Source organism: Ovis canadensis, chromosome 6 (genome assembly GCF_042477335.2).
Source record: "Ovis canadensis isolate MfBH-ARS-UI-01 breed Bighorn chromosome 6, ARS-UI_OviCan_v2, whole genome shotgun sequence".
In the NCBI taxonomy this organism is placed as follows: Eukaryota; Metazoa; Chordata; class Mammalia; order Artiodactyla; family Bovidae; genus Ovis; species Ovis canadensis.
The window spans coordinates 66,270,779-66,295,436 of NC_091250.1; the positions used below are offsets into that span (position 1 = coordinate 66,270,779).

The 24,658-nt window shown below is 35.2% G+C and overlaps 1 protein-coding gene across 7 annotated transcripts in view; it reads left to right on the forward strand.

The window, feature by feature from the left end:
• Nucleotides 1-24,658, forward strand: part of PCDH7 (protocadherin 7) — a 479,430-nt gene that overhangs the window by 58,354 nt on the left and 396,418 nt on the right. Inside the window, exon 2 of one of the 7 annotated variants that reach the window (XM_069593023.1) lies at nt 17,518-19,328. The exons of the other annotated variants lie outside the window; for them this stretch is intronic. Coding sequence (XP_069449124.1) covers nt 17,518-17,595 — 78 coding nt within the window. The 3' untranslated portion in view covers nt 17,596-19,328. Of the gene's footprint in view, nt 1-17,517; nt 19,329-24,658 lie in introns of those variants that run through there. 7 annotated transcript variants of the gene reach the window in all.

Here is a 24,658-nt window from a genome sequence, read left to right on the forward strand (position 1 = left end):
CTGGAAAGGTATGTCATTAAACTTCTCTCCATTGAAAGCTAAGATTTCACTGACAAAACCAGGTACCTGAATGTCTTAAACAGGACACATTTGATCTATTTATTAGTACCAGATGGAAATATTTTCCTGTATTTCTCATACCTAATCTCTTCTTACTTTGAACAAATTCAAAATGTTGTCCTAACTACATGGAGCTGACCATATTTGATCAGCCCTACATCTGAAAAATGACTATTGTTAAACCAGGATTGTAGTGAAACCCGTTTTTCTTTATTGTCAACAAAACAAAACAAACTGTACACATAAGCTCTTGCATTCTGGGACTCCATTTAAAAGCATTTAGCAATTTGGTTGTACCCACCTTCAGAAAACCCATTCTAGGGTCTGGATCCCTGATATACTCAGAGAATACCAGCATTCTCTAAATTGTCAGGGAGGGTTTAGAAGTTGTCAGTTCTATTTTCCTGCCACCTAAAATCTGCATTTTCTTATTCTGACTGTTTGCTGTTCACAGGAGAGGGAAGTGGAAAGCTTCTTGTATACATAAATGTGATTTTTCCTTTGGCTTTATTTTGCAAGAAGACACCAAATTAAAAATTTCAAAAAAATACTGTATAGCCTTAAGACTTTAACTAGTTTCCTATTTTCTTTAATAATTGCAGCTATCAGGAATCATAAATAAATAGAAACTATTTTTTGTTTTGAATTGTATAAAATTTCATTTTATAAAATTCTTCATGAAATTTTATCATAGAATCATAGAGCTAACATTAAATCATAGAAACAGAAGGGGATTATGTGTGACCTTTTCTTATACAGCTTTTATAGATTCAGATTTTCTACAACTAACTTGATAATATGTTTCAATGCTAAAACTAAAACAAATATATTTATTTAGTTAGCACTCTTTGGTTGCTAGGGCTTCCCTGTGGCTCAGACAGTAAAGAGTCTGTCTGCAACGCAGGAGACCTGGGTTCAATCCCTGAGTCTAGATGATCCCCTGGAGAAGGATGGCTACCCACTCCAGTATTTTTGCCTGGAGAATTCCATGGACAGAAGTGCCTGGTGGGCTACAGTCCCTGAACAGGACTGAGCAACTGACACTTTCACTTTCTTTGATTGTCAGTAAGAGAAACCAGCTTAAAATATATCATGCTAAAATAGAAGTACATGGACTCAATCTTCATAAATGTATTCGAAGTTCAGTACCACCAGCATCTGTGCTCATGCTCTCTCTCACCCTCTTCCCCTCTCTTCCTCCCTCCCTCTTTTCTTCCTTCCCTCTCTCCTTTTCTCTCTTTCTCCATCTGTCCTTTCTGTGCATCCACATGTTTCTTCTTACATTGGAGATGATCCTTTTATCTTTTTCTACTCTAGATGATAAACCATGGCTGACAGTCCCATAGTTCTTTAATTTGCATGTTACATGCCCACCTGCCGTAAGACTAGTAACTTTTCCGGGTACCAATTTCAAATGCCTGCTAGAGAAATTCTGGCTGTGCCTAGCTTAAGATCTGACTTTTTCAGTCAGCCATGCCTGAGGGAGAAGGTCATGAGCAAGATATTCTAGAGAAGATATGAGTAGCTTATATTAAATAATAACAATGATCATAATAAATAAGCGCTTACTCTATGCCAGAACCTGTGTCTAAGTGTTTCATTTGCATCATCCCATGAAAATAGTTATTAGTAAAACACTGTGCATTTAAAGTGTCTTTGCATGCATTATATTAATCTTAACAATCACTTCATCAATGAAATGTCGTGATTTCCATTTTATACTAAAACACTTTTGCTAAAACTGAGTTATTATATGACAGAGTCAGAGTTCAACCCCATCTTCTGATTCCTGCTCTAGAGCCTTTTAAACATAAAAGTTGCCTCCTTTTTACAGGGTGTCAGTGATATAAAATTTTGTGAAACATTGCAGTTGATCAGGTGGAGTTGCAGACTCATAGGCTGTACTTGGTGTGTAATCAGAGGCACCCTTATAGTCATAGCTTCTTTTTTTTTTTTTCTTATCCACCCCCATCTTTTTTTTTGGCTAATCCTTCTCTCTGATTTTCCCTTTAGCAAATACATCACTTAAGAATGCATTTAGCTGCAAGTAATAAATTAATCATGGTTAAGTGAAGGGTTTATTTTCCCCTGTAACAAGTTTCAGGAAGCTGTGGGTCAGCAAGTTTTACTGAGGATTCATGGTACGGCTGTTCTCTTGCACCATGATCTCTTAGTTTTTATTTTCCTTTCCATATTCCCAAGTTGATGGCTTCTTTTCCTGGCACTCTGTCCCTGTTTCAGATTAGGAGAAGAAAGAGGGACAAAAAGGAAAAGGAACAACTTCCCTTGATTCTATTTCCTTTTTCTCCTAAGAATGAGTCTCTCCCCAAGGACTTCGTTTAGTATTTTATTAGCCAACATTTTGTCACATGGCTTCCCCTAGAAGAAAGCTAGATGGGAGTGAATATTTTTCTTTCTAATTTTGATGCAGAGTGAGCCAAACTACACCCTATGCTTTAAGGGACCAGAAAGCAGTAACTCAGTTCTGGGTGCCACATGCCTGTGAGTCCTCTCATATTGGTCTACTTCACTTGGGCATTTTCAGCATTTTCTTTGAACAACTGAATGACTCCAGTTTCTTTTAACTTTCTTAATAGGATCACTTTCCTGTTTTGCTCTGCCCTGTAGAGTCCCTTTCATTGATTTTTTTTTTTTTTTAATCCATAGCTGTACAAATACCCACGAGTTTACATTCCTACATATTCCCAGGAGGTCACCTGAGAATCATCCTGTTCTCCCTCTGTCCCTCTTTTACAATTTATAGATGAGACTCAGAAGCCTGGGAAGGCAAAGTTGCCTGAGTGAACCTAAAATGCACTCCATGTCCCTGACTCTCAGGCCTGGTTTTTCCTAAGCATTTCTAAATAATATCTTTGTGTTTTATATGTTCAAATTTAGGAGAAAAATAAAACTGCTGACATATAAAGTGTTAGTTACAGAAAAATGAAAATGATCCTGAAATGACGATATGGCAGTGAACAAGAAAGAGGAGTTTTGCCCTCAGTTAAGTTTATGTATCAGATTATATTTAATGTATGCATAGATATTCATATTCTAATCAAATATTTACTAAGGGTTTACTCTGTGTCTTGGACTGTTCTCAATATGGGGTATACAGTTTATAACAAGAAAAACAAGATTCTTATTCTTACTGAGCCACTGAAGCCAAAAATTACCCTGTTTTCTAGGTAAACTCAGACCCCATCCTTTCCCTCCTGTTTATTAACTAATGCAGTAAAAGAAACACATGTATACACACATACATTTAATTGATAGCATTTCTTAATCTAGGGAATGCAGTAAATTCTAAGCTGCTTTTGATGTCTGATACATATCTTTTGGCTGAGTATGCAATTTAGTTGGATTTAAAATGGATCTAAATTTAAGTGAAAATTTATTGGACTGAATTCTAACAACATTGACTCTCTCTACCTTTATTCCTTTGTTTTATTGAATTTAACTTGAATGAAATCTTTTTTATTTGTCTAAGTCTATTTCTGTCTAGTAAGGAAGTTGAAATTGATCATGCCTTGACTTTGTGGGCCATCAGAGAACCATGACATTCCAGGGTATTGATTTTGTGGTGTTAAAGGGTGACAGATCTAGTGTTAAAGTGCCGAGAGAGAATTGGGTTTCAGATTGTACACCATAAGCAGTCCTGGCTTTTGCTGAGGCCTAGCTTTTTAAAGCAATGGAAAGAATTGTAAGTCTTATGTAATTTTTACTACATAAACTTGGAAAGATTAATTAAGCCAGAAGTGTGTGATCATGCATCCAGGAGACAAAGGTCCACGTGTGATAAACATATACTCTGCATATCTGTATATAGACAATTTACAGTATTAAAAATGTGTGAATAGAGGAAGTATACTCTGTGCTAAGAATATTGAGTAATATTCAAGTCAGTATGACTGAATCTTTTCAAAACATGTTTCATCTCACATTTTGGAAGTCTCTTGATAACAAAAGTTTGATTGTCCCTTTTGAGACAATCTACCTGGAAGTCCCTTTTGATAACAAAAGTTTGATTGTTTATCCCACCATTCTTATCATCATTATTTTCCATATTGTTACATTGTGCTTTCCCATAGTCAGGTACTAGAGGATGTGAGTTATGATGCGTACAATTCAGAGAGGCCAGAGGTCTAACAAGTATAATGCTTGACAACTTTTTGTTAACTTTTGGGAGGTGGAAGGTTGACAAGAACATTATAATAGCTTGATATAGATATAATCTGAGGAAGAGTAACCACAGTCATCTTTCAATGTCCCATTTTCCTCTGTATTTGTTCTTTGTCAGTTTAATGACCTTTCGTGTATGCACTGAAAATAACATTTTGATTATATGATTATTGTGTGGAAAAACTCTTCTGAGCTAAGTCCAGGTGTATCTCTAGAAACTAATCAGAAGTGCACCAGATTCATTGACTTTCACTAATCTATCACAGTCATCTTTTAATTTCTTTTCACATTTTCTTCCAAGTTTGCATTCTTGAAGAAGACTTTGACCTGCAAAGAAGAATAGAATGTATTTTATAATGTATGTTTGTTCTGTTTTTTAACAGCATAAGTATTTTGCTTAAGCAGATTTTCTAGAAAGTGACAGCTTTGAAAAATTGGACACAGGAGCTGCTGGAAGCATTTCAGTTCCAGACAATCTAAATAGTGCAGAAGGGGAAAATGAAATATCACTGTGTTTTAAAGATGACAGTTTTGTCAAAGATTCCCTTTCACTCTTTGACTTAAAACAAATGGAGTAAATCAGGTATATCTGTTCAAAATATGCATGTGCACTCTCTGAGGAAGCACTCCTTCCTAGCAATGTTCCTTCCGAGACAACCAATTAAAGAATTACTTTAAAAACATGTATCACAGGGGAGGGAGATGGGAGGGGGGTTCAGGATGGGGAACACATGTACACCCATGGCGGATTCATGTCAATATATGGCAAAACCAATACAATATTGTAAAGTAATTAGCCTCCAGTAAAAATAAATAAATTTATATTAAAAAAAAAAACAAAACATGTAGCACAGGGTGGGTAGACTATCATTTTCTTTGCTTCATTCTTTTAGGCACATTTTGAGGTCATGGGATTTCACAAGTATATAGTGTAGCTTTATGAAGAAAGGAAAAAAGAAATCTCCTGGCTTAACACCATCTGAGTATAACATCATGTACACCTATTGTATGTTCTTCAGAAATGTAAGAAAGTAATTATTATTGTGTGTTTGTTTGCATGTCTGCGTGTGTGAGAGAGAGAGAGAGAGAGAAAGAGAGAGAGAGAGTTTTAATAAACTTAAAATCATATGCTAAATATTTTCTGGCTCTATTAAAAATGCAATAGTATTCTACTTAAAAAAATGTTGAGTATACTTGAAAAGGTATAGCAAATTTGATAAAACCTGCTTCTCAGAACAATTGTATCGCTAGAGAGGCAGTAGAGAGTAGTTAGTTAAAAGCAGAGACACAACGATGAGCCTTCTTGGGTTTAAAATTCCAACACTGCCATTTTTAGAACTGTGTTTTAAGCAGGTTAATTTCTCTGTTCGAGTCCCTTCTTTGTCAAGTGGGGTTAATAATATTATCTACTTCCTAGGGACTGCATGCATTAGCCTGAGATCTCATAAACACGCAATAGAGTGTTAGTTATTATTAGAGATTGAGAACACTTATCATATTATGAAGCCAGGGAGAGAAGCACATTTTAAACAAAAAGTAATTCAGAGGGCAAATTAAAAGATCAAAATTTTTCAGGAAGTCCATAATATATAGATTATGTTTCTTTAAAGACAATAGTAAATGAATAGTGATCACATTTTTTCTTCTAACAAAAGAAGCACTGCTGATGATCTTTTTTATCTTACACGTATTCTTTAACATACTTTAAGAATTATACTATATAAGAAAGTCACTGGTAATTTCCATCTTTCAGATTTCATGCAATAGTCAGTTAACTGATTTCATGTTCATAGGTTATTCTGTTTTTTGTTTTGCTACTGTTTGAGATAGTAGTCTTGTCAATGACTGTATATTTTAACTACAATTTGTTCCCACTCAACTGTGGCAAGAGTGGTTATGTTAGTATTGTTACTTTCTGAAACAACTTTGATTTAATATGTCACATTTGTTAATTCTCTGTTCACTTACATGCTTAAATTGTCTCTTATCAAATATATGCCTTATCTGGATTATCACCTAAATCTGTCCCGTGAAAAAGATTGATTCATTATAGCTTACATAAAAAAAATCTTATAATATGATCTATTTATACGTTTTACTTTATTTTAGGGCCTATCAGCTTTTCATATTAATAAGATTGTCATTTTTATGTATGGAAGGATTCTTGATACAATTTGGCTCTGAGCCATAATATTACCTATCCTCTTAACTCTTTGGAAACATTGACTTATGTTCATTGCATTAGTGTAGGCTTAATTTTATTTCATGTCCAAGATGACAAAGGTTACTTCATTAGGCACCTCATTTAACTTTTCCTCCCTGTAATTTTCTGGTATCTTATACTAAGTATCATTAAAAAAAAAAAAAAAAGAATGTTCTGCTCCCATTAAGAAAAAGTGAGATGAGAACAAAGCCAATTATTTGCAGCACATAAAATCCTTATGATAATTTGGTAGACTTTAATTAAACTAATACATCACACTGAACGTATAAGACAAAGGAGCAAAAAAGAAGCAAATAATCTTTTCTATGTTAAAAACACCATATTGCTTTTTTATTAAGTTCCTTAAGACTTGTGACCTATTTTAAAGTGTAAGATTTGCAGTCCTTTTCATACAAAGCATATTAAAAAATTCTATGCAATATTGATTGGAATCATCCCCCCGAAATTTGAAATGAAGCTATAAAGAAGCTTGACTTAAAGTAATTTGTATTAATTTCTTAAGATTTTGCAAATATTTCAAAATAAAAGGAGATTCTGTAACATAGCCCACACAGAAACATTTCTGTTACAAAGAATCTCATTTTCGTATTTATCATATAATTGTCATTGGTTGTTTTTGATGAACCCACTGACATTATGAGTGCAAGGTCCACTGTAAATTAAAAATAAGTCTATGTAACTTGTATGTCTTCCCTGTATTTCACAACTGAACTGTCCTGAAATTAGAGCTACTTGGTCTTTAAATAATCTCATCTCCCAGTTTTACATTTCTTTGAGATGTAATTCTCATAAATTAAGTGGAAATAAACTACTGATTTGGGAACAAGAGCATTTAGTTTTAATCCTAAATTTGCAGTGTTACACTAAATGTCTTGTCATCCCCCTGAGACTCAGTGTTATCACTGGTAAAGTGAATAATTTGGTAGAGGATGGTTTCAGGTGAGTTCCTTATCTCTGAAATTGTATTTCTGTATTAGTTGCTGATATAATATCTTTCTATATCCTAAAAGTCATTATATTAATATATTCATGTCAGTCGTTAAATCAGCACCACTTAGTATTTCTGAAAGTATTTGTAAAAAAAACAGTCCTAGAAATTTCTAATGATCAGAAAGCATAGAGTTTTTAAAGCTGATTGACCACAAATCACATTAAAAGAGAAGAATATTCAACTTAGAAAGCTCCGGGAGTTGGTGATAGACAGGAAAGCGTAAGAGTCAGACACAGCTGAGTGACTGAACTGAACTGAACTACAAACATACTCATGGTAATAGTTCTTACACTTTTAACATTATCTTTCATGAGCAAGAAACTGGTTGGTTGGATTTTGTAATTTTGTCCTATTGCACATTTACTTTTTCAAGATGGTTAAAACTCACTGGACATTACCTTTACTTCCCTGGTAGTGTATCAGACTCTTACTAAATTTATCCGTCATCTAGAAACACTTTGGCTGCTTTCTACTCCCCTCTGTGAGTGTTTAAGGATTGCAAAGTAGACTCAATATTTGGGGCACACAATTGTATTTCAGTGGCATTTAAGAACAGCCATGATTGCTATTCATTTCACTTTCTCATTAGCATCTAGTCTCTCTTTCTCCAGTGACTTATTGCTTTGGCACATGAATACTAGCCAGTTCTGCTTTTGTTTCCAAAGCTGGCTAATACCATGATCTGAGGAGGATAATGATGACACTTTAAGTGAACATCATTTTACATTTTATTCTGAGCTTTTAGAATGGAGATGCATGAATGGTCAACTTTGACCACATGTAATTGGCACTGTAAAGCTGAGGCTCAGTCAGTTCAGTTCAGTTGTTCAGTCGTGTCCGACTATTTGCACCCCATGGCCTGCAGCACGCCAGGCCTCCCTGTCCTTCACCAACTCCCAGAGTTTATTCAAACTCATGTTCATTGAGTTGGTGATGCCATCCAACCATTTCATCCTCTGTTTCCCTTTTCCACTAGCCTTCAATCTTTCCCAGCATCAGGGTCTTTTCCAATGAGTCAGTTCTTTGCATCAGGTGGCCAAAGTATTGAAGTTTCAGCTTCAGCATCAGTCCTTCCAATGAATATTCAGGACTGGTTTCCTTCAGGATGGACTGGTTGGATCTCCTTGCAGTCCAAGGGACTCTCAAGAGTCTTCTCCAATACCACAGTTCAAAAGCATCAATTCTTCAGCTCTCAGCTTTCTTTATAGTCCAAATCTCACATCCATACATGACTACAGGAAAACCAGAGCTTTGACTAGATGGACCTTTGCTGGCAAAGCAGTGTCTCTGCTTTTTAATAAACTGTCTAGATTGGTCATAACTTTTATTCCAAGGAGCAAGCATCTTTTAATTTCATGGATGCAGTCACCATCTGCAGTGATTTTGTAGCCTCAAACAATGAAAGTCTCTCACTGTTCTCATTGTTTACCCTTCTATTTGCCATGAAATGATGGGACTATATGCCATGATCTTAGTTTTCTGAATGTTGAATTATAAGCCAACTTTTTCACTATGCTCTTTGACTTTCATCAAGAGGCTCTTTAGTTCTTCACTTTCTGCCGTAAGGGTGGTGTCATCTGCTTATCTGAGGTTATTGATATTTCTCCCAGCAATCTTGATTCTAGCCTGTGCTTCATCCAGCCCAGCATTTCACATGATGTACTCTGCATATAAGTTAAATAAGCAGGGTTGATGTACACAGCCTTGATGTACTCCTTTCCAAATTTGGAAACAGTCTTTTGTTCCATGTCCAGTTCTAACTGTTGCTTCCTGACTTGCATACAGATTTCTCAGGAGGCAGGTCAGGTGGTCTAGTATTCCCATCTCTTGAAGAATTTTCTACAGTTTGTTGTGATCCACACAGTCAAAGGCTTTGGCATAGTCAATAAAGCAGAAGTAGATGTTTTTCTGGAACTCTCTTGCTTCTTCAGTGATCCAATGGATGTTTGATCTCTGGTTCCTCTACCATCTCTAAGTATAGCTTGAACATCTGCAAGTTCACAGTTTATGTACTGTTGAAGCCTGACTTGGAGAATTTTGAGCATTACTTGACTAGCATGTGAGATGAGTGCAATTGTGTGGTAGTTTGAACATTCTTTGGCATTGCTTTTCTTTGGGATCAGAATGAAAACTGACTTTTTCCAGTCCTGTGGCCACTGCTGAGTTTTCCAAATTTGCTGGCATATTGAGTGCAGCACTTTCACAGCATCATCTCTTAGGATTTGAAATAGCTTAACTGGAATTCCATCACCTCCACTAGCTTTGTTCGTAGTGATGCTTTCTAAGGCCCACTTGACTTCACATTCCAGGATGTCTGGCTCTAGGTGAGTGATCACACCATCGTGATTATCTGGGTCGTGAAGATCTTTTTTGTATAGTTCTTCCGTGTATTCTTGCTACCTCTTCTTAATATCTTCTGCTTTTGTTAGGTCCATAATATTCTGTCCTTTATTTTGCCCATCTCTGCATGAAATGTTCCCTTGGTATCTCTAATTTTCTTGAAGCAATCTCTAGTCTTTCCCATTCTTTTCTTTCCTCTGTTTCTTTGCATTGATCACTGAGGAAGGCTGTCTCATCTCTCCTTACTATTCTTTGGAACTCTGCATTCAAATGGGTGTAGCTTTCCTTTTCTTTTGCCTTTCTCTTCTCTTCTTTACATAGCTATTTGTAAGGCCTCCTCAGACAACCATTTTGCCTTTTTGCATTTTTTGGGGGGGGAGAATGATCTTTATCTCTGTCCCTGTACAATGTCATGAATCTCCGTCCATAGTTCTTCAGGCACTCTGTCTATCAGAACTAATCCCTTAAATCTGTTTCTCACTTCCACTCTATAATTTTAAGGGATTTCATTTAGGTCATACCTGAATGGTCTAATGGTTTTTCCTACTTTCTTCAGTTTAAGTCTGAATTTGGCAATAAGGAGCTCATGATCTGAGCCACAGTCAGCTGCCGGTCTTGTTTTTGCTGACTGTATAGAGCTTCTCCATCTTTGGCTGCAAAGAATATAATCAGTCTGATTTCAGTGTTGACCATCTGGTGATATCCATGTGTAGAGTCTTCTCTTGTGTTGTTGGAAGAGGATGTTTCCTATGACCAGTGCATTCTCTTGGCAAAACTCTATTAGCCTTTGCCCTGCTTCATTCTGTACTCCAAGGCCAAATTTGCCTGTTACTCCAGGTGTTTCTTGACTTCCTACTTTTGCATTCCAGTCCCCTATAATGAAAAGGACATCTTTTGGGGTATTAGTTCTAGAAGGTCTTGTAGGTCTTCATATAACCATTCAACTTCAGCATTACTGGTCAGGGCATAGACTTGGATTACCTTGGTATTGAATGGTTTGCCTTGGAAACAGAGATCATTCTGTCATTTTTGAGATTGCATCCAAGTACTGCATTTTGGATTCTTTTGTTGACTATGATAGCTACTCCATTTCTTCTAAATAATTATTACCCTCAGTAGTAGATTTAATGATCATCTGAGTTAAATTCACTCATTTCAGTCCATTTTAATTTGCTGATTTAATTCCTATAATGTGGGTGTTCACTCTTGCCATCTCCTGTTTGACCACTTCCAATTTGCCTTGATTCATGGACCTAACATTCCAGGTTCCTATGCAATATTGCTCTTTACAGCATCAGACTTTACTTCCCTCACCAGTCACATCCACAATTGGGTGTTGCTTTTGCTTTGGCCCCATTTCTTCATTCTTTCTGGAGTTATTTCTCCACTGATCTCCAGTAGCATATTGGGTACCTACCAACCAATGGAGTTCATCTTTCAGTGTCCTATCTTTTTGCCTTTTCTTACTGTTCATGGGGTTCTCAAGGCAAGAATACTGAAGTGGTTTGCCATTCCCTTCTCTGGTGGAGCACGTTTTGTCAGTATATTGAAGCTGAGGTTCAGTCTAGTGTTTTTGCTTCCTTGATGCCTAGCAATCTGTTTGAGGGCTTCCCTGATAGCTCAGTTGGTAAAGAATCTGCCTGCAATGCAGGAGACCCTGGTTCAATTCCTGGGTCAGAAAGATCAGCTGGAGAATGGATAGGCTACCCACTCCACTATTCTTTGGCTTCCCTTGTGGCTCAGCTATAAAGAATATGCCCGCAGTGTGGGAGACCTGGGTTTGATTCCTGTGTTGGGAAGATCCCCTTAAGAAGGGAAAGGCTACCTATTCCAGTATTCTGGCCTGGAGAATCCCATGGGCTGTATAGCCCATGGATTCCCAAAGTGTTGAACAAGGCTGAGCTACTTTCACTTTCAGTCTGTTTGAATTGATCCCTGTTCCTCCCTTGTTTAGAGAGAATGTTCCTTTAAAATGTCATTTAGAAGTAAAACAAGAAAAAATAAAATTGTGAATTGAGATGTACACAATTTAACCTTTAGCAATAGGCAGTTCTAGAGCAGAAATCCTCAAATACTTGATTATGTTAGTTTTAACAGTCGATTTTTGCTCTCTCTGACTTTTGAGTTACTTTAATTTGTCTGTATTTCTAATTTAGGATATTCAGGACAGCTTTGTTGTCATTGCTTTTAATTATTACATCACATCCTTTTATATGTAGACTTGATCTAAGTAGAGAGAACAGCTTGGGGTGAGGTTGAATGGAATTACAGAAATCTCTGATTTAGGCAGGGAAATCCACTCACTGCCTCCCGACTTCACCACCCATCTTCCTCACAGGTTTCTTCTTGGAATGCAGTTTTCCCTCATTTCCATAAATGTCAAGCTTATCTGGCTTTTAAGACCCAGCTCAGGTTCAGTTAGTCCAGGGGCCCTCTCTCTCCTCCCCTCACCATAGTCTCTTCTCACCCTTCAGAGCTCTCATAGTTTTACCTCCTGGGTTCTTGTCTTTTCCTCCTCAAGATTAATCACCTGTTTATGCGTATGTATTTGTACACATAAAAATTTCCTCAGAGGGAAGACTGTGACTTTCATTTCTTTGTATTTCCCCCGTGCCTCCCACGATGTCTTTCACGTGATTCGACTCTGTAACCTTTGGCATTCTTTCTAACACTGAGATTCCATGATTCTAACAGCCAGCCAGTCAATAAATATTGATTGCTTGGCTTTCCAACCCATGGCATTTTTTTGTTAGGGCCCACATCATTCGTATTCTGTAGTGAGAGCAAATTACCTATGATGTGGAAGTGGTATAATATTATCCAATCCCTTTCCTTCCATGGCCAATTCAGAGGCTGACTCACCATTTCAAAGCCCTCTTTTCCAAAGAATGTAAATTAAACAGTGCCAATGAATGGCCTTTATGTGTGTGTACTCTTACACAGGTAAATGGTTATAAACATCCCTTTCTTTGATTAGGTGGAATTTGTCTTATTTATTTCTTTTCTTTCTATGTTTTTCTTTTTTGTTGTTAGTTTAGATAACCTTCAGATATGTTGAAGTTGCTTCTTATGTATTCACAAATTTAATTATGATAGAATCCTGACTCTAATAAATACACAGGCTTCTAGAACTGAGTTTCATAACACACTCATTTATAATAGTATAGAAAGCTTGCATAGTGTTGCGCTATTCCTGAAACAATGGCAAAAATAGACATTTTCAGTTATAACTTAAATGTATATTTTTAAAAGAGTCAAAGTCAAATTTAAAAAACTATTATCCAGAAACATAATGCTGAGGAATAACAATCTTTGATTAATAACCAAAGTCTTGGTTTGGGGCCCTGATTCTCCCATTATCTATGTGATTTTTATATAAGAAGATTAAGCTCTCTGATCTTTAATTCCCTCATATGTAAAATGAGCAAACTTATAATTGCTACTTCACAAGGACTTTGTGAGGGAAAGTTAAATAATTAAGTGCAATCTTGTAATAAACATCTATGCAGATGATATAGTAACAAATAATTATAATTTGAGTTTTGGTACCTCATTTATATGTCAAAATGGAGTAAAACACGATCATATCATTCATTCAGAATTATCCTCATAGTCCTCCATTTACCAAATCCCATGTTAACCTTCTGTCTCGCTTTCTATTTCAAATGATTTTCCATTATTTTTTTAAATAATAAACTTTCAGTCTTGATGATGGCTCTCCCTTGACTTAGCTCTGATATTATACATTTGCTGTAAAATATGAAAATCTACTTCGTGTTCCTAGATTGCAGAAACTACCATCAATTGCATTTTCTGGGTCATGAAATAGACTCTACTTTTTATATGATGCCTTTTACTTTCACCTAGATCTTAACATCAGTCAGAGAAAAAAATAATGAATATTCATAGAATCCTTTTACATATTGCCAATTATATGCAAACACATTCAACAGACACTTGTACTTAATCTACACCAATTACATAGGTGTGTGACTTAGTTTTGAAGCATGCCTAATAAAAATAAGTACAAAATAGATACAAGCTCCTTTCAAAATATATACATTTCCTTGTTTATGATTGGAATTTTTTCAGAATTATTAAGTGAGTGTTTATTCCTTTGTATGAGTGTTCATTGTATTCTTGTACTTAAATCTGAATCTTAATCCTGTTCTCTGCATAATTCAGCTTTCTTTTCCAAGCACTAGTCAGGGAGAAGGCCAGAGAAATCTGAAAAAGAACAAAGCTTTTATCATTTAACTTTTTATTGATATTTTGAAAATTAACTTATTTTAATTGGAGGATAATTGCTTTACAATTTTGTGATGGTTTTTGATAATTAATTCCAAGCTTATTTCAGTCTCTTTGATTAGGAAATGAAAACTGAGTGAGTTATAGAGATGGCCTGGTAAAACGTGCTCCAGGAATGGCTTGGTTTCATCTTTGTGTGTGTGTGTGTGTGTGTGTGTGTGTGTGTGTGTGTGTGTGTGGTGTGTGTGTGACTTGTTGCCTGGGTGATAGAAAAAAATTGAAGAGAATGACTGGAAGGGGAAGACAAAAGCTGCATCTATACAACTTCAGCAGAATTGGACCTGACTGAAAGATTGGTTTGGTTTGATTTACTGGAGCCTATCTCCTCAGTGGGCAGTGATCTGAAAATTGCTTCCAGGGCCATTTTAATTAGCTGATTCAAATCAAAACAAACCAATCCTGGTAACATCCATTTCTACCCTGACCCTCATCAATGACTGTTTGCAGAATGGTGATTCCTAAGCAGTTCTCCATGAGCTCAATAAGTGATTTGAGGTATGCATTTTTGTTTTTAAACGTGAATCTTTAATGGTGAGGAAAGAATCCACTTTCTTGGTTTTAGTGACAGGTGAATATTAGTGCACAGCTGCATTTGTTCAGTGCATCAAAGCTTGAAACCACAAACGTGAAACCTGCCCTTCCATAGTTAATTTATGACATGAGAGAGCTCTTTTCCTCAGTATTTTAATAAGAGGATTTCATTATGTTTCATGGCAATGTGGTAAATGCATTCTGTTTCTTGGGTATGCTTTTAAAAGAATGTCAAGTCTTGAAAATAGAAGATGAAACACTTTGATGCCTCTGATTTCCTATGTTTTTATTGTTTTACTTATTCACTTATTGAAAACCTTGCAGAACATTCTAAATAGAATATTCCCTTTAAGGAAAGAAAAGAATGACTGTTATATAGAAAAGGTTAAAAAGAGAAAATTAATGAAATTTTAAATGGACAGGCCAAGTTGGAAAAAATAGAAAAAGTGGGTGAAATAAAATGATAATAAAATTAAGAATGTTAATACACCTCAAGAATGTCTGTTTCATAATCATATGACAAATAGTAGAAAGTCAAAAACATGATTTCAAATTATTAAAATTAGACAAAAGTGGTACTGTGATGTGACCAGTATTGTGATTTGTTTAGCTAGCTATTTCCAACAGGTATTCATTCATTAGAGCAATTTTATTGAGAGACAACCATGTACCAACACTGAGAATAAAGTAGTAAACCATGGAAATGAGGTTTGTTCTTCTGGACTACACTGTAGCCTTGACAGGATAAAACAGTTAAGTGAATAACTTCACAAAGATAATTGTGTATGTATGTGTATATATATATATATATATGTGTGTGTGTGTGTGTGTGTGTGTGTGTGTGTGTGTGTATAGTGCTCCTGCTCAGTCACTAAGTCGTGTTTGTCTCTTCGTGACCCCATAGACTATAGCCTGCCAGGCTCCTCTGTCCATGGGATTCTCCAGGCAAAGATATGGACTTCCCAGGTTGCTCAGTGGTAAAGAAGCTGCCTGCCAATATAGGAGTCTCAGAGGATGTGGGTTTGATTCCTGGGTCTGGAAGATCCCCAGGAGGAGGAAATGGCAACCCACTCCAGGATTCTTGCCTGAAGAATCCCATGGACAGAGGAGCCTGGTGGGCTACAGTCCATAGGATTGCAAAGAGTCAGACACGACTGAGCAACTTAGCACAAACATGATAGGTAGTACCTAACAGGATGATCTAATGTAGTCTAGTTGTGCATTATGGCTAAATCATTCTCATTGGTTTGGAAATAAAAAACAGTATCTGAAACTTTTAAATATATAGTTTTCATTTTTGTATAAAGAAGTTTTTAAATGGCAGGTGTAGTGTATGGTTTGTGTTCTGATTAGATAACCTATGTTTGTCTTAGGGCTTCCCAGATGGCACTAGTGGTAAAGGAGACATAAGAGATGCAGGTTCAATCCCTGGGTGGGGAAGATCCTCTGGAGAAGGAAATAGCAACCCACTCCAGTATTCTTGCCTGGAAAATCCCATGGACAGAGGAGCCTGGTGAGTTACAGTCCATGGGGTTGCAAAGAGTTGTGAAGACTGAAGCGACTTAGCACGTGTTCATCTTAAACTTACAATCTAAATCATGAAAACTCACTCAGCATAGATTCCATGGTAAACTTGTCTTCCGTGTGTTATTGGCCAGAATATCTTTAATTATGTTAAGTTTTAAAACTTGCTAAAGAAAATATACACTATTTCTAGAAAAGATAAAATTTAACTTAATAAATTAAGACATTTTAAAGCTGCTTAAATTTATACAGCTAATATGGATAATCTGCAGTCAGAACAATTTTTAAGCATCTTATGCTCTTGAATATAAGCAATTTTTAAATTAGACATTACTTTTTTGTTCCATTTACTTTCAAATGTGAGTTAGTTGGTTATTCAGTGAAAGAGTTCATTTACTTCTTTTCTAACCTTGATCCTCATGTGCTGATGCATTGTGACACTGGAAATTAGGTGCAGTACTAATTTTTTTTTTTTTAATTCTTAAAACATTCTAATTCTTTTGCTAGTGAACTGTAGCATTTTTATTTTATGGAAGTGATTTATTATCCTTTTTGACAGTGTTCAAAGTCATTAAAGCTTTTACTGACATCAATTGCATCATTAAACTGGAAACAATATTCTGTGCATTTTTTGTCAGAGAGCAGAGATCAGACTATTGGTCAGGCTCAAATTCAAAGCAATAAATATTCAGTACTATTTAAAACTCATATTGGCACCAAAATATTTTAAAGGAGTATTATCATTACTTTCATTTGTAAAAAAACAATACCTTTTTATGGTCATATTTTTGAAGGGGATAGTTTTAATAATTCATCCTTGACCATAAATCAGTGAACCATTTGTTGATGATGTGTAAAATGCTCAGATTTCCATGATTACATTTAGAGACTAGAGAGCTACTTTGAAGGGTGTGAACATTCAGATCAAGCTCACCTCCCAGAGAGTTTAGGGACAGTAAATTGTAAAAGAACTGATAACAAATTTCCATTTCATTCTTATTTGTATTTATAACATAAATAAAGCCAACAATACTTCTTTCCCTGACAGCCCCTCTCCTTTAAATACTCAAGGCCTGAAAAACAATAATTCAATGTTTCTTTTACCATGCAAATATCTCTTGTCAAAGACCGAGAGAGATTAGCCAACAGCATTGATGTAGATGCCCTAGGGTTGTTAATTGTAGCTGGAACAGTTATGTCTCTATGAATTCTAAAAGAGGTTATGGCCACTCCAAATACATCTTAAAGAAGGAAAGAATACTATCAGCCAAAATACGCATCCAAGTTTTGGATCTAGGCTAGCAAAACCCTACTCACATCCCTGTAAAGCAGACATATATTTTTGTATTTTTTATAGGTGGATACAGTGCAGACCACGAAACCCCCTGGCCACATTGAGGAATCGTGTAAAATGAATGTATGTGCTCGTAAGTGAAGTCCATGGAATGTTCCAACTAAAGGTGTTGGATCCTAACAAACCTGGATTAGTCCTGTGTAAAAAGAAATCGATTCCCAAGGGGCAGGACCACTAGCTGAGTAAAATGAAGCTCTGATTTGGAAGAAAACAAAATGGCTTTAAAATAAATTCTCGGCAAAAAAGGAATCAAACGATAATTTGCAAATAGCTGGAAAAGAAAATTAAGCTCTCAGTATAGAATAAAAAAGGGATGTGAGAGAGGTTTTACAATCTTATCAATTACAATGGAGACACTGAATCAAATATCATCACATTCAAGAGTATGAAAAGAACAGGAAATCCTTTTCCATTGGTTTTCACTTGAAAGGACTCTAGCAAAGAGTGGAGAAACATATCCTCTTACTTACTGTTTATAGTTAATAAGATGGAAATTATTATAGATGTGATTTCATTTGCCTTGCTTGAACTAATTGGATGCATTATGTAGAAATCACCTGAGCCTGTGCTAGATCAACAAAGAAAATGGAAACGTATACCTCAGGACTGAATTCTGAGAAAATTAGCTTGTTCCATACTATTTCACAAGGCTAAGAAGAAATACTACTGCTAATCAGGGAAAATGAGAAACTAAAGGACACAAGAGAAAATAAAATTTAGGTCAATCTGATACTTGTTGAAATAGAGTTTATTATGGTGTAAAAGCAGAAGATCAGGATATATCTCACAGACATTTGATACAATTTCTGATTGAATTTAGGGTAAACCTTGTTACGTGTTATAGGAATGTACGGCCATTATTTAATAGGAAACTGGCCTTTTACATTTGTGGTCCTATGCCTTTAGGTATGCAAAGGAGGACTTTTTAGATTTTATTAAAGGTGAATTGCATGTGGGAAGTAACTCTTTGCATTATAGTAACTTACTCAATTGAAGATACTCTATAAAGTCTAATTTGTGTATGGGTGTGAGTGTATATGTATGCATTTGTGTGTGTGCCTGTATGTATCAGTGGGAGAAGGTAAAACTTAAAGATTGACATTTGCACTTTGGTTTGTTACCTAGAATGTAAAGAGGTAGAGTAAACCGTCTTAAGCCATTTCCTCTATGTCATGATCATATTAAAGATTATTATTCACAAAAGAAGCAGTTCTGAAGATAGAATGACTACTGCAAAGGCTCGCCAATTAAGTATGATATTTAATGCAATTGAGCCATTTAAATTAAGATAGTACTGATGTCTGAAAATATCAGTTTGAAGACAGTTGGAAAGTCCTACTATATTCTTTAAGATTTCTTTATTCAGTGACAGAGAATGTGAATCATGGCTGCTCTTACAGATGAGACTGGGGAAATATTTGTGTTCTAACTTTTAAATATGCCAAGAAATTACATGTGTTTTTTCCCCAATTTTTTTCAATCTGAATTATACAAGTGACCATGCGTTAACATAGATAAGATAGTATTTCAAACAGATTGATGTATTTTTTGAGGTCACTATGTGCCATAATAATTTTGAAACTATTGTACTCTGGTATTTACATTCATTTCTCTTTATATTACTGATTAACCTTAGAGTTGAAATTTTTACCTCTTTTTTCTATGTGACAATCAACTGAAGCTGGTACCCTATCTATACTATTACAGGGATTTGGGTTTTTATGCTATTATAATAAATTATAAGTCTACAAGCTGTATAATTCTATTGTATTGAATATTTTTCTGTGGCCAATAAAGAAGTCTACTTTATAAAATGTCTGTATTTTTAATAGTCTCTTAAAACAAAATGAGATGTATATTTATGTTGCTGGTTTTAAACTATATTTTCTGCATCTTTACAATTTGAAAGTGAAGAGCTTAGCCACTTAAGATAAAGAGAAAAGGTTTGACAGAGATATATTTGAGAATGTTTGGAGAATAGCACCCTGAACAGGGTCAGGAGTCTTGATGCCAAATTTTACTCTGGTGCTAAATAGCCAGACTTGAGGATACGTTTTTTGCATTACCCGGTGCTAAGCTCTCTCACCCATAAAGGATGAGTTTGGACTGAACTATCAATGTTAAAATCATTTGCATTCTTAATTCCTGATAAATTAACTTAATTCTTAGGTTTTAATATCTTAGAAATATTAACACCATGCTATAGAATAGTGATTATATCAATAATCAATAGTGATAATCCTTATTAAGAGAATCACATGCTGTTTTCCACTTAAATTGACCCAAATCTCAACCTATGCCTTAGGAACAAGAAAAACTATGAATTTACAGTTGTTGCTGTTCTAGCCTTAGCTTGACTTAATAGAGATATGTACTAACATACAAATAATCATGTCTGGAATCAATATCTCCTTCTAAGTTAACTGAACCAAGCGGCACCCAAGTACAAAATCACTCAATTTGTAATAGCAGAAACCTTTTTGTACTTCATTGAGTTGAATGCATTCCCTGGCAGAATGTATTAAAGATCTAGAACCAGTTTTTCTTGCTCTGTACTGCTCAAGGATTGATCAACACATATAACTTCAAAAGCATTTTTGAACTTGGATCAGCCTGATTGGTTTCAGAAGAGAAAGAAACACTAGCCCCTGATGTTTATTGCCGTAGGCTCTTTTGACTAATAGTAATTCTCTGCTTAGGAGAAGCAACAGGCAGAGAAGTCTTACAACTGTTCTGATTTCATGATTGTTTATTCACAAAGTGCCTCATACAGAAAAACGGTACTTTTATTTTAGTTTCCTGCTACTACTCCAACTGAGAAAGGTCAGAGAAACAGTGGGAAGCAAAATGAAAGCATAGATATCTTGTGGATTTTTTTTCATTGCAGCATACTGACTTGCAAAATAGTGTCACCTTCAATATCACAGAGATGGCATGGATAATCTTCAAAGATCCTTATGCAGAAATTGGTCACTGAATTTTTTTTTTCCATTTAGGTGAATTTCTGGCCATTTATGGAACTGATATTGATAATAAAATTTAATTTTGTCAATTTAGTCTTTATTTTGCAAGATTAAAAATTTAAATGGGACCTATCAAACCTCTCCCAAGTCCTAGTATCTCTACATAAAACTTCTACACTTGTCCTATGCCTCTATCCATTTGGAAAAAAAAAGAGAGGAAGGAGAGGAGACTAGACTTGGCTTGAGGGAAATGGCTACACAGAGCAGTATAATTGTGAATGGGAATTCCATTTGAAAAATTATGTCCAGAATCCATCAGATTGAATACACATGGATAAAAAAATATCATTGGGAATGAAAATTTGTTTTTACTTATTGCTATTTTGGGGGGTTACTATTATTCTACTTCTCTGTTTTGGTATATATAGTCAAACAGATTTTCATATTTCTCTGATAATATTTTAAACTTAAGTTCCCAAGACCCTACTCTGTACAGATGATATAGTAATTGCTCTGTTTAATATTTATATCAGCCTCATGAGGTTAGATACTATTATTGCATGAGACCCATTTTACAGATGAGGAAATGAGGAACAGAGAGTTTCGGTAAATTTGCAAAGCTACAGAATTAGCAGGAGATAGTGCTGAGCATTGAGCCCTGCCAGTGGTTTCAGAGGCCACATTCAATAGGTGGGTCACAGCTTTCATGGCAAACACTATTATAGTTAGGAATTCAAGATAGGTTCTGAAACTATTTGGGGGTGCAGAGATAAATTTTGTGGTTCCCTAGATCACACATCTATTAACTGTGTGAGGCAGATTTAGAATGCATGACTTAGATGTGAAAGGTATTCAGATGTTCTAGTTCACTGAAATATTGGATAAAGATGGAATCTGTGATGAAAGGTCTACTCTAAATACTATATGAAGGGAAGAAGAGAAAAGTTTTTCTCTAACTTACTTGTTTTGCATGCTTAAAGTGTATTAATATAAACATGTACTATTTGCTGCAACTTCTTTTTAAATAAAGACTTTGCTGCTGGAATATGAGTGGACTGAGGAATATGTCAGCTGCATTCTTTGAACAGGGAGAGCTCCCAGTCTAATGGAAATTCCAGCCGTGCAGGCTGAATGTTACAATGCCATGTGCTAAATGATGGGATATCACGGTGGTTGAGGTCAGGGTCTGGAATCCAGGCTGCCTGAGTTTGAAACATGGTTCATGCACATAACTTGAGTGACTTTTGAATAAATAACATCTCTCTGCCTCCATTGCTTTGTATGTAATATGGAGTTAGAACAGTATCTACTTCATAAATTAGTTGTGATGATTAAATGAGATTCATCCAGGCAAAGTGAGTATGACATAACAAGAACTCAATAAACAATGGTATTATTACTTTTCTTATTGTTTTTATAATTGACATGAATAGAATGAGATGATTATTGGCTGAGATGTTCATGGGCCAAAATAAACTCAGTATTACTGGCAAAAGTGAAGTAAAAGGAACCTCACAGAAAAGTGTAATGCCAAGCCCTCACTCTTTTCTGTATGCTATGGTGTGAAACTCAGAAAAATTGTGCAGGTCCAAGTTTTCCAGGGGAATGCATTAGTTTCTGATCCACTACAGTTCAAATCTGGGAGTTCTGTGAGTTGCAATTTCTTCAGTCATAGACAAGTGAATGAAACTGTGAAAGCTGAAATCAAGCCTGTGTTATATGATGAAAGTTTCCAAAAGGTTAAGAAACAATTTTTGGAGATCACTTTATCCACAATCATAATGGAATGCAATTCTCACATTATTAATAGCTTAAAAATCGTGAAACAAAATAGGAAATATATCAGCTTATCATAAAAACTAAGGGTAATGCTAATTATGGCAGCCAATCCATAAACAGGCAGTTGTTATTCTTTGAAAATATTTAATATCTGTTAAATATGATGAGGGCTTTATTTTCAAAGTCCTTCATTAAGCATAAAACAGTGCTGTATTTATTGGCTGATAAGATATGAATGTATGAAATGTAAACTAAATACGTGCTGAATTGAATTGGATCATATTTAGTATCGATGCAGTCAGTGGCTTTCATTTTCATTTCAAATATAGTAGGTGGTTAAATAAGCATATTGGAGAAAAGAAAACAAATAAGCATTGAAAATGCTCAGTTTGGCCTATTTTAAACTACTTTCTAGATGAAATATATTGAATAATTGTGACTTTGGAAAATGTAGGCCTCAGAAGTGGCTCTGTGTTCTTGTAAACTCATAGAATTGCTAGTGAAAACAAGATAAAGTTATATTTTAAGTTTATATCACAGTTTAGCAACTGAAAAGAAAAAAAGCCAACTACAGATTTTTATCAGACTATACATTGTAATAATTTCTACAGTTTTTTATGAAAAAGCTGGCTACTGTATATTTTTGTGGTTGTTAATTCCCCTATAATAACCTATCTTGTGCTGCTTTTTGTGAATTTCTAATGAGGAGTTAAGATTAATGTGATTAAAAATGAATATCTTTCTAGACTCAATCCTTAGATGTTGGAGAGAAAGTGAACATTTCCTGTTTTAAGAGACTGGTGTTCTGAGATCAGGTACAGCTCAACCTTGTTTTTTAATTGCTACTGCCCAGTTGTGTCAGCGAAAATTTGTCTCAGTAGCAACTGAGGGGGACCTAGGTCTCTAATCTTTCTTCTTCTCTCTGTATCTAGCAGTTAAAAGGTAGGTCAGCAAGGACTTTTTCTCCCCTATGTGTCAGGCTTATGAAAGCAGCAGACATTTGGTATATCCATTTCAGAAAGATCAGAAACTGGCTGCCTCTAGTAGATTTCAAGTGGGTGTAGCGTAATCTAACTATTTTGCTGGTTGACTTTTTAAAACCCCTTAATATTTATTAGTTACAAATATGTCATTTATTTGAACCCCAAATTGAAACTTGGTTGATAAAGTCATGTAATCGAAAAAAAATGTGTTAAGGAAAATACTAATAATATTGATGAAGCAATTGATTATATGAGCCTTTTTAATAAAAATCCTGTGATAACTTATCAAACAGATGTCTCACTATTTAGATGAAGATGTTTGAGCAAATGTTTTTGAGGATATCTTGTTATTAGTACTGCATTAGAAGAGATTATATTCAAGTGAATACCAAGGATCTGTAAACAAAGCATCTTTTCATCTTTCAGTAAACCATTTTTAGTACTGGGAAGAAATGCAGTACATGTCTTACATGGGAGCTCCTCAGCAATCATGTGTTATTGCCATCTGAGATTAACATTTGGATTAAAGTGCATGATTAGATGATTCTAAACTAGTGGTTACATAAAAGTTGAAACAAAGTAATACAGCAATCTGCTTCATGCAATATATTTCTTATACCAGTTAATTAGCAGATTAATTAGCATGATGTTTCACGTTGTGACCTAAGCCATTGTACTCCCAGTGGGTCTAATGGAGTCAAGGAAAAAAAAAAGAAAGAGAGCTTTAGAATTGTTGATGGTTTTATCACATGCATGGGGTCACAAAGAATCGGACACGATTGAGTGACTCACACTTTCTCTTTTTATTTCACTTTTCATATCATATGTTACCAGGATTAAAAGTAATTCTTCATTTTAAAAGAAGAGAACATACATACACTTTTTAATCTGAATCTAGAACAGATTTTTAAAGCATTTTTATGGTATGAATCCTTCCACGAATTAAAAGCCTATCAAATAACTGTATGTGCAATAGTGTTAAATGAAGTACATTTTAAATTCCAAATGACCACAAGTAAATGCCTAAAGGATACACTTCAGTAAAAGAGAAGTTCTGCTTATGATTTTGAGAGAAAAACATGAAAGATATGTATTAGGGTGATCATAGTTTTGAATGTATAATGTGATTCATAGGATTCTATTAAAGGCCATTGAAATCACTTACAAAGGACTGCATTTTAGAAAGGCACAATGGAACTCTGCCTTTGGACAGCCTGAAGAAAAAAAATATGCATCTTAGAAATAATTTGTAAAGTAAATGACATGAAAGGAGTCTCCCAACCCTCCATCCCTCCCCAGTGAGAATGTATTCAGATCGTGTGTGTTTGTCTTTATTATACGAAATGGAAGTTTCTGCTGAGCCAAAGACAGTCATCTGCCAGCTGATTGGTTCTGCCTTTTTACAACAGTAAGAAAAAT